The sequence below is a fragment of the Stigmatopora argus genome, chromosome 15 (assembly GCF_051989625.1).
Source record: "Stigmatopora argus isolate UIUO_Sarg chromosome 15, RoL_Sarg_1.0, whole genome shotgun sequence".
Taxonomy (NCBI): Eukaryota; Metazoa; Chordata; class Actinopteri; order Syngnathiformes; family Syngnathidae; genus Stigmatopora; species Stigmatopora argus.
This window is the reverse complement of record NC_135401.1, coordinates 12,855,923-12,867,299: the sequence shown is the minus strand read 5'-3', so window position 1 is coordinate 12,867,299 and position 11,377 is coordinate 12,855,923. Positions and strand designations below refer to the sequence as shown.

General features: G+C 40.1%; 1 protein-coding gene across 1 annotated transcript; it reads left to right on the top strand.

Annotated features, from left to right (window-relative positions):
* Positions 1 to 1,075: 1,075 nt before the first annotated feature.
* On the top strand, positions 1,076 to 11,053 carry slc22a3 (solute carrier family 22 member 3). Its single transcript, XM_077621858.1, has 11 exons — positions 1,076 to 1,669; positions 4,234 to 4,337; positions 4,418 to 4,572; positions 6,850 to 7,018; positions 7,077 to 7,194; positions 7,444 to 7,547; positions 7,626 to 7,837; positions 7,910 to 8,018; positions 9,423 to 9,535; positions 9,638 to 9,737; positions 10,769 to 11,053. The coding sequence occupies exons 1-11, from the start codon at positions 1,283 to 1,285 to the stop codon at positions 10,809 to 10,811; spliced, it is 1,614 nt and encodes a 537-aa protein (XP_077477984.1). The 5' UTR covers positions 1,076 to 1,282; the 3' UTR covers positions 10,812 to 11,053.
* The last annotated feature ends 324 nt before the right edge of the window (positions 11,054 to 11,377 follow it).

The window sequence follows — 11,377 nt, the reverse complement described above, 5'->3', positions numbered from 1 at the left end:
TGTTTTTTATCACCATGACAACATGAGCCTGAATACCCAAGCTGTCAGGCCAGTGTAAATTCACTTTACAAGACAGCACTGACTAAACAACGTCTAGGTCGAGGTGTTGACACCGATAAGGGTTGCCATACATTTAGCAAGCCTCATTTTGAAGATGTCATAATGGACAAAGAAGATGATGTAACAAGGCTCTTTGTCGCTTTCATCTGAAGTTCAGAGGGAAGAAATCATGCAGAACTATAAACCAATCCCAGACTGATTTCAAGCAATCAATGCTACAATTTAATTTAACCGCATCAAATAATGTTGAAAAAAAATCTGACAACAATTAAAATCCATTCCAAAATTATTATCATAAGATTCTATTTTTTCCAGAATAATACAATTTAAAACGGAATTATTTCTTAATATGAACAGATAAATAATAATAATAAGTAATGGGGGGCGTGGCGGCTGGGTGGTTAACACGTCAGACGCACAGTGACGGACCTGGGTTCAAATCCAGGTTGGTCCACATGTGTGGAGTTTGCATGTTCTCCCGGGGTCTGCGTGGGTTTTCTCTGGGTACTCCGATTTCCTCCCACATTCCAAAGACATGCATGGTAGGGCGATTGGACACTCTAAATTGCCCCTAGGTATGAGTGTGAGCGCGAATGGTTGTTTGTCTCCTTGTGCCCTGCGATTGGCTGGCCACTAATTCAGGGTGTCCCCTGCTTCTGGCCCGGAGTCAGCTGGGTTAAGCTCCAGCACCCCCTGCAACCCTAGTGAGGATAAAACGGTTCAGAAAATGAGATAAGATGAGATAAACAAGTAATGAATAAATAAGTAGTCAACATAATAAATAAGTCATACTATGACGTTTTACTATGACTGTCATAGTCAACATGATGTGGTCACATAGATGTCCAAAACATTATGACTGGGATGGTCCATGTCTTGTTCTTTGTTCTTTTTTTATTTTTTTTATTTTTTATTTTTAAACTGAAAATGCTTTGTTGGTAGGGTTACGCAACCCAGCCGGACATCAACTGCTCTTATATAATTCCTTTTATGTTAATGGTAAGGTATTCAAGACGAAAAAAAGTGCGTTTACATCGGTGCCAGTTAGGATTGTCGCAGTTGCTTGCTTCAATAAACGCAACATCTCGAGGGATTGCCGAGACTTTGTTAATAGAGAAGTGACAGGCAAACAATATATACATAGTTGTCACCAAAAAGTGGAATCGTCACATAAAGAAGCAGAAGCTGCAGCTGCAAGAACCCAAGGCAACCAAAAAAGGCGATGGCGGACTTCAGCGAAATCCTCGTACAAATAGGAGACTTTGGGCGATTTCAGAAGAAACTGGTGTTGCTCTGTTCTGTATCGCTAATCCCCTTTTCGTTTGCCGTGGCCGGTCCAATTTTCCTCAGTCAGACTCCGGATCACTGGTGCGCCGTCCCGGAGGCCAAACGCCTTTTGAATGAGTGCGTCTGGACGCAGGCACAATTGATGGAACACACCGTCCCCCGTTCGGGAGGATATTTCCACCGATGCGAGAGGTTCGAGTGGAACCTGAGTCGGAGGACTTGCGAGGATTTGGACCAGCCATCGTTCTTCGACGGGACTCAGGTGGTACCTTGTAATGGCGACTGGGAATTCGATTCAACATATTCCACGATTGTATCGGAGGTACTTCTCTCTCTTTTCGCCTGATTTTTGTGATATCAAATCACATAAGGAACTTTTTTGTTTTTTCAATATTTGTACAGTTTCTGTCCAGGAGATTTGGACTGAATCACAAGCACAATATTTATTCATTCATTCAATTTTAATTATGAGTTCTATTTAGGCATTATGAATACGTGTTATCAATATAAATATTTGTCATTGCTAACTACCACAGCACATGTTCTGTAAAACTATACAGTGGTACCTCGACATACGATCTTAATCATTCCGGGACTGAGTTCGTAATGTCGAGGTTCTCGTAACTCGAGCGAACGTTTCCCATTGAAATGAACTAAAAACCCTCTGAAAAAACACCAAAAACAGGATACTATTGGATTGGAAAAACATTTTTATTTGTTCTAATTCGCCATATATTGACAAAGTAATAAATAACGAGTGGTTTAATAGTACTAAAATGTGTTTAATAGAAGTAAAATTGGGTGGATTTCGTGGAAGTTACAGAGAGGGACAGAAAAAGAGGGAACGGGGGCTATCTTTCCATGATAACACACTCGTAACGGAACAAACAAATTTAAATTAACTTGGATTAATATATACAGACACACTCAAACATACGTTTAATGTAACTTTACACAAAACTGAATTCTAATTTTGTTTTAATGTTTTTACCTTTGTAACGGGTTGACTCCACCCGCACGTTCAGCCGGAGTCTTCAAAACGAACGCATCAAGAGTTGTTTGTTTTTGCCTTCCCTTCAAAATAATTCAAAAATGACGCGCACACATGTCATCACAATACGATAACGTGCGACCACTTGCCAGCTTGTCAGGGTGCCTCTTTTCTACAAAATCCGAAAACTCTTGCCACCTCGTTGTAACTTTCCTGGGGGATAATTGAGGCAAATGTCTTGATAAATTCCACCGCGGCTTTCGAATTGGAACTATCTTTTATCCACAATAAAAAAAGGCTCTCCATCTCGTCATGAATGTCACTGTGCCGGTGGGAAATTATAGTTAGGCCTTTGGAAGGCCTCTTCTCCTTAATTGTGTCCTTCTGCTTAAGGATGGTGGATATGGTTGACGTATTCCTCTCGTATTGCCGAGCAAGCTCGGTGACACGTACACCACTCTCATATTTTTCAATTATTTCGCGCTTAATGTTGATTGTCAACGGTCGCCTTTTCTTTGCAAAACTCTGGCGATCCATTGTTATTTACTTTGTATGTAAATGTACTAGTATGCATTGACCAACGAATGCAGAGCTCCGCCGCGTGCTTGTAGATATATTTTACACACGAAAGAGATGCGGCAAGACAGTGCCATGGCCACCTGGCTTGGTCGCATCTCGAAATTTTGATCGTATCTAGGGCGAATTATTCGATCGAAATTTTCATCGTATCTCGAGCATCTCGTAGGTAGCGCTGATTGTAGGTCGAGGTACCACTGTACATACCTGGTGTATTAATCAATAGCTGCCATCGGCCCCAAGAGGATGCACACATCTTTCATTGCAAATTGTCAATGTCACCCAATAATTGTCTATTGTCACAATACATATGAATTTTTTTAATGAGTTACAACAACACTTCTATAAATATAATGAATACATTTAGGCAGTTGACTTCCACCTTAAAGGGATTGGACTATTTGTGTTTTTTTTGGCAATTGGAGCCATTTTTTCCCCGGCTATTCCAGTTTCCTCCCACATTCCAAAAACATGCATGGTAGGCTGATTGGACACTCTAAATTGCCGCTAGGTATGAGTGTGAGCATCAATGGTTGTCCAGCTCTTTGTGCCCTGCGATTGGCTGGCCACCAAGTCAGGGTGTCCCCCGCCTTGTGCCCGAAGTCATCTGGGATAGGCTGCAGCAACCCCCGCGACCCTCGTGAGGATAGGCGGTTGAGAAAATTAATGAATATTTATAAATATATACATACATACAAAGCATACAGACAGACCTAGGTCCTTATCTGAGAACTGATTGGCTGCCTTTAGAGTTACAGATGTTAATATAGTTAATATACAAATTGTGAATACTGCCCCTTGTTGAATAGAGAATAAGATCTTAAACTTTTAGTGGCTAAATGACTATTTTTGATATTCAAAAAGCTCATGAAGACCTGATCTCAACATATGTGGAGATGTCATTTTAGAACATATCAATAACATTTCAATATTTGGAGAAAAGTCATAAAATTATGCAACTCAAAACATTACATTACCTATTTTTGCAGCACTCGAACCGGAAGTTGTTCAGGGTCCGCAGACATCAACTTTTGTGACATTAGGTCAATGTGAAAAAATAGATTTTGGAATAATTTTGGAGGTTAATGTGATTCCTGCCGATAAAACTTGACTTGTTAATATAGGAGACATCGTTTTAAATCAAAAGATTTCAGATGGTGGTGTCCCTTGAGATTTTTTCAATGCAAAAAGTGTACCGCAACTTAAAAGGTCGGGAAACACTGCCCTAAAAGGGTTGAACCTCAATGCACAAAGAAATATTTTACATCGTTTATTATTTTATGCATTATTCATTAAAAAACTAATCTTTTCCCTCACAGTTTTCCTTGGTTTGCGGTATGTCATGGATGGCTGGTCTCAATCAGATCATGCTGGTGTCCGGACTCGTCATCAGCGCATTCATCACTGGTTACATGTCAGACAGGTTTGCCTACCGGCCAGAATTTTATTTTGGAAAACAGTAAATAGGGTAACAAAAACTGAAATGGAATTTCCTCCTCACAGATTTGGCAGGAAGCCGTGTTTTATCGGCTTCATGGTTTTACTTGGTGTCGTTGGCGTGGGCATCATGCTGTCGCCGTGGTATCCACTGCTGCTGATGTTTAGTTTCCTTCAAGGATTTTTGGAAAAAGGAGCTTGGACATCATGCTATATTCTGTGTAGGTTGAATTGAATTGAATTGAATTGAATGCTTTAATAGTGCTTATGAATAACAAGTGATTTTATTTCTTAAGAAGGGTACACCCAACCAACCGTTTTAAAACATACAATGCCATCATGTCTCAGTTCCATAGACGTTGCTAGATGTCCAATCCATTTTAACGTCTATCGCCCTTAATAGCAGCCAATTTGTTAATTTATGTTAAAGTTCGAGTGGCGGCCCAAATAATTAATATTAATATAAAAATACAATGGTGGCACGGCGGCTGAGTGGTTAGTGCGTCGGCCACACTGTGGGGGTCCTGGGTTCAAATCCAGGTCGGTCCACCTGTGTGGAGTTTGCATGTTCTCCCCGAGCGTGTGTGGGTTTTCTCCAAGTACTCTGGATTCCTCCCACATTCCAAAGACATGCATTGGACACTCTAAATTGCCCTTAGGTATGAGTGTGAGGGTGAATGGTTGCTTGTCTCCTTGTGCCCTGCGATTGGCTGGCCACCAATTCATGGTGTCCCCCCTGCCCCCTCTGGCCCGTAGTCAGTGGGGATAGGCTCCAGCATCCCCTGCAACCCTAGAGAAGATAAAGCAGTTCAGAAAATGAAATGAAAAAAATGAACGCTTCGATTGGAGAGGTGATCGGAGGGATGGAAAGAAGCAAAGACACATGGGAATGGGGTGCACTCATGAATTAGGCTCCAGCACCCCCCGCAACCTTAGTGAGGATAAAGCGGTTAAGAAAATAAGATGAAATGAGATGTTCACTAACAACAAACCTCAATACAAAAACCAGAGTGACAACATATCCAAAACTTACAGGGGAAAACAAGAGGCACGTGACGAGGACTGAACTGGCATACATAAACAGACGAGTCCACCAGGGCTGAAAAAGATTAAGGGTTTAAATCAGGGGCGTCAAACCGGACCTCAAAGGGCCGCAGATGGTGAAGGTTTTCATTCAAACCAAACAAGAGAATTCCTTTTGCAAGTGTAATCAGTTGATTGCAGTCAGGTGCTACTTATTTTACAAGACAGCTCATTGGTTAAACTGTCGGCATTGGTTCGGTTGTGACAAAGTGGCAATCGGTGTAACTAGACAGACAGGAGTTGAGGAGACAATCACAAACAGCTGGGTGACACAAATAATGAGAAACACCAAGGGTGAAATAACAAGTAAAATGAATGGGTAATCACAAGGATATGCCACATTTCATCCTTATTAGGGTCGCGGGGGGTGCTGGAGCCTATCCCAGCTGACTTCGGGCCAGAGGCGGGGGACACCCTGAATCGTTGGCCAGCCAATCGCAGGGCACAAGGAGACAAACAGCCATTCACGCCCACACACATACCTAGGGGCCATTTAGAGTGTCCAATCAGCCTACCATGCATGTCTTTAGAATGTGGGAGGAAACCGGAGTACCTGGAGAAATCCCACGCAGGCCCAGGGAGAACATGCAAACTCCATTAAAATACAACTGATCTCATCCACTACAGATTTTGAATGCATCTGTTGGTCGGCGATTGCCAGTATGCTGAGTTTCGCACACATAATTGGGAATGTATTTTTAGAGTGAGAGTTTTTCTATTTTTCTTAATTTTTCCTGTAGTTGCAATTCATATTGATATTGCGGCCAAATAAACTGCATAGCTCAGTTATTTTTGGGAAAGTCCACACACATTGCAAGATTTCAACCAAAATCGCTCATTGTATAGCAACCATAACATAAACATGTCCCTTCCATGGTCCTTGTAGCCCAAAACTGAACGGTATGAGTGTTCCCGCGAAACGTTGTCTCCTTCTGCCTTGTGATTGGCTGCCAACCAAATCAGGGTGTAGCCCACCTACTGAATTTAGTTAGCTGTGATAGGCTATCGCACTGTTACGACCCTGGTGAGAATAAACACCATGGAAGCTGATTGAATAATGATTGTTTTTTAATATTTTTTCTAACTTTGTGAATATAAAATTTACATAAACAGCTTTAATAAAATTACATTTAATCAAAACGGAAATAAATGCCTTACAATTTACATAAACAGCTTTAATAAAATTACATTTAATCAAAATGGAAATTAATGTCTTACAATTTACATTTAGTCAGTTTAAGTCTACAGCATGATTTTGTTTTGGTAAAAAAAGTACAATCTTTCATAGACGTCTGTGAATTGAGCATTTGATTTAAAGTGAGGAGAAATAATCGTGTGTACCCCGGTTGAGGTCAAAAATTGGTTTGGCTTCAACTAATCTCTGTCGAACTATTTTAAATGTCTTCAAAATGCAGTGGTAGAGTTTTTTACACCAGACAACCGAAAATATGTGGCCATGATGACCAGCTCATTCTTCGTCATTGGCATGGTAATGCTGCCTGGCTTGGCGTACTTAGTATCCTCTTGGAGGACTCTGCAACTCATTCTGACGCTACCCTGGTTCCTCTTTATCCCTTATTACTGGTAAGTAGATCGACTCTCTATATTATAATCATGGTCACATTGAAGATTCATTGTCCAGGTTGGTTCCTGAGTCGCCATGTTGGCTCTTGGCTCAAAGGAAGAACTCAGAGGCCATAAGGATCATGGCCAATGTTGCCAAACAAAATGGGAGAAATTTGCCTCGAAACTTGAAAAAGGTAACCTGGGGTCCAGGCTGTCCCCTGCCTGAGGGGCATAATTGGCTGGGATAGGCTTGAGTACCCCTCTTGTGAAGATAAGTGGTCTGAAAAATGAAGGAACTTAACATTGTAGGCTCGTCAGCAAAACCTGAAAATTCAACTGGTTTAGGCTGTTTGGCCCTTTACTTTATTGGTAACCGATTGTATCATTGGTCCATTATTGCAAGAACTATGATCCAAATACAGCTAAAAATTCATTTGCATCAGGTTATTCACCTGCAGAACAGGAGTGAAACCCATCGCTTATCATTTCTGGACTTGTTTAAGACACCCTTCATCAGACGGAACACGCTCATCTTAAGTTATATTTGGCAAGTCATTTTGATGATCCTCTCCGTGTTGTATTAGATCCTGTCCAATATTAAAGTTTTGCCGTATTTTCCCTCTAGGTTTTCAAACGGTTTTGTGTTCCATGGCCTGGTTTTGTGGCTGACGGTGCCCGAAGACCACTTTTTTGAATTCTTAGTGGCTGCGGCAGTCATACTCCCTGTGGGCATTATTGTGTACATGCTGGTCGACAGAGTGGGCCGCCGCTACTTGTTGGCTGGGACCAGTTTAGTTGGGAGCGTCTTAAACTTCGCCGCACACTTTATTTTCCCAGGTAAGTTCACGGCAAGCCCCAGCACACTCAAATCACATAATCTGCTTTGCTATAACCGAACCTTCTTGACAGATTATACCTTGGTGAAGAAAGCTTCGAAGAATATCGGTAACCTGGCTATTGCTATGATGCTAGAGACGCTCTTTTTTGCGAACGCGGAGCTATATCCCACCAGGCTGAGGTATGAAAATCAACAGTTTTTACATTGACCACACAAAAACTTTGGCAATTACCACACTGAAACTAAGATATCAGATCAAAAATTTACTTAGTGTTCTAACTAGGGATGTACCGATCACATATTTTTGCATGTGACTCCGAGTCCAAGTCGCCGGATTTTGAGAGTCCCAATCCGATAAGCAGGAAATGTATAGTAGAGGGAAAAGTAATATATCCAAATGTCATTAGTCTACCTAATTTGAATAGAGCTATCGCAAGTTTATAATCCTACAAATGGGTGATTTGAACAAAGCAGAAAACAAATTCCTTTTCTCAGTCCTGCATTAACAAAATAAGGTTGCAAACAAATGGTTTAAACATTGTATCTTGCATAAATAAACTTATATAGCGAATAAACCTCGTCAACAAATGCGATAAATTGAGCTACTTTAGTTGTGATTTGTTGTAATTTAAAATTTATTTTTTACTGCAAGGTTTGTTTCAATAGTATCAATACAAATAAAGAAATATTAACAAATATGCTCCATCGCTATACATTTTTGCACTATGATAATTATGAATCATTTTGTTACTTCTTATCTTGCCTCATTAACTGCCATTGCAAGTGATCCTATTTCATTCCCATTGCTGGCAGGAGGGGTCCAATCCAATTTGAATGGGGGGCTCGCAATCAAAATAGATTGGACGTCTTCGCATTCAATGGCAGCTAATGAGTTAATTCCTAAAAATGTAAAACAAAAACGATCTTTTTTTTTAACCATCACATCCATTTTAACCATCATGTTCTAACAGTTGTAATGTTATTTCATGAATATACTATATAATTGTCATTAGATGTCAATTCGTTTTGCCATTTTGAGTCCAAAAGGTTTGGATGTTTATGACCATCAACGGCAATGAAATGTAATTTAATGTCAGGCATCCCTGTCAAAATAGATGGCTATTCTAATAGTTAAAATAGAAATCTATCGTTGTCAGTGACAGGGAATGAGTGAACTGCCATTAATCTTCATTTTATCTCATTTTCTGAACCGCTTTATCCTCACTAGGGTTGTGGGGGTGCTGGAGCCTATTCCAGCTGACTTTGGGCCAGAGACAGGGCAGCCAATCGCGGGGCACAAGAAGACAAACAACCATTCACGGTCACACTCATACATAGGGGCAATTTAGAGTATCCAGTCAGGCTACCATGCATGTCTTTGGAATGTGGTAGGAAACCAGAGTACCCGGAGAAAACCCACGCAGAGAACATGCAAACTCCACACAGGTGGACCTGGATTTGAAACCACTTTGAGGCCCACACGCTAACCACTTCCTTTAAGCAAAATGTCACCCGTGAAAACCCTAAATAACATTTTGCAATGACTCTATTATGGGTATCAATAAATGAAATCTTTTTGCTTAGAAATCTGGGCCTGAGTGTTTGTTCATCAGCCTTTGAAGCTGCAGTCATGATGTCTCCTTTGCTGCTCCAATGGCTGAAAGGCATCTGGCACGAGCTTCCCTTTTGCATCTATGGTACTTTTGAAAACGTTGTACCAAATTGATACCACATTCAAGTCAGGTAACATGCCATGAATGTGAATCCACTTGAAATCCTTTGTTCTTTTGTTGTTTAAGGGCTTCTGACAGTTGTCAACTGCGGTTTGGTAACATTGTTGCCAGAAACGATGGGAGTTGTGCTACCTGACACCATCAGCGAAATGGAGGATCAAAGACGGTACGGGGTTTAATGTTCTACAGCCGCTCGCTCTGTGAAAACCTGCCTCAACTCCCTGTTTCTCGTGAAAATAAATGTTAAATATAATCAGACAGATTAATGACTACAAAAATCAGAATATTCAATTTTGTTCATTTTTCAAAATTTAAAAGAAAGTAACAACTAATTTTACAATAATTTAAAAAAAATACAATACGGATTTTTTTGTCTTTTGCTTTTAAAAAAATGTATAGTTTCCCTTCATATTTAAAATAGAAATAAAAAAGCTCAACATTTAAACACAGAATATTTACCCTTTTTTCATACATTTGTAAAAAATTATTGGAAATAAATGTTGATCAATGCAAAAAAATGATGATAATGACACTGATGATGCTGATGATGCTGATGATGCTGATGCTGATGATATTTTCTGTTAAAAGGCTCAAAAACGATGAAAACGACTATTCTCCGGTCAACATGATTCGACTATCAAAATAATTGTTCATACATTTGATAATTGATTAATTGTTGATTACCAATGACATCCTTAGTTGGCAAACGGCCCTCTGAAAGAAATCATAAATATGACATGGCCCATGAGAATGAGTTTGACTCGCCTCACTATTCTGTAAGAGAAAAAGAATGGTGTTTTGCTTCCCTCTGGTGGCAATGTCGGATCAATCACCTTATCCCAAAGGTTGGAATTAACATATGTGCATATAATCAATCACCAACGCACTAATACCTGTTAAAAATATGAACAAAATAACAATAGATGAGATTCTTCATTGAATTTTCCAGCAGTTTGAGTGCCATGTGTTCTGCCTCACTGGTCAATCGAAGTACTACGACTGATGGCATCATATGTGCTTGTGTTGCTTTAGAAAATAGGTTCAGATGTTAGAAATACTACCTATTCGAAGTACTACGACTGATGGCATCAAATAAGCTTGTGTTGCTTTAGAAACTAAGTTCAGATGTTGAAAATATTCCCTAGTGCTTTTCATTACGCCTAGAATGTCCTCTCATACATTTTTGTTTCCTTGTAGAAAAACAAAACACCCCACTGAAAGAAGCAACTCGCTGATTTGAGCGGTGGGAGTCACACGATATCTGCGTCCTTCTGTTTGAACATTCCAAGGATAAAATAAAAATAGGACAGTTACAGATCCTTCATCAGCACGTGGACTTGAATTCAGTGTTCCCACCACTACTCATAAGAACCAAATGCTTTCTAATACACCCATGTTTGACATCATCTTTTATTACTTTGCCCTTATTTTACATTTACCCATTCTCAAGATGTCAATAAATGAATTGTGATACTAAGCCCATCCTTTTAGAGCATTTCTTTTTTGCCTTTCAAACATCCAGACAACAATATCAGCGATTGTTAAGTCTATTTATACATTGTATATCTAATTGATGCAGGTTTGTGCACAAGCTTTTGTCCTGCTGACCGTTAAACCAGAAAGGGCTGATGGCTGCCAACAAAAGCTGCCCCACATACAGACAACCTGTACACATCAGCTGTGCCAAAGACGACTAGTATGCGTGAGAAGTAGATTTCCACAGAGGCCATTTGAAAAATACATTTGCTGGTGACTGAGAAAAATGACAATCCCAGAATCCCATGATTCACACAAAGTCGGTTTTGA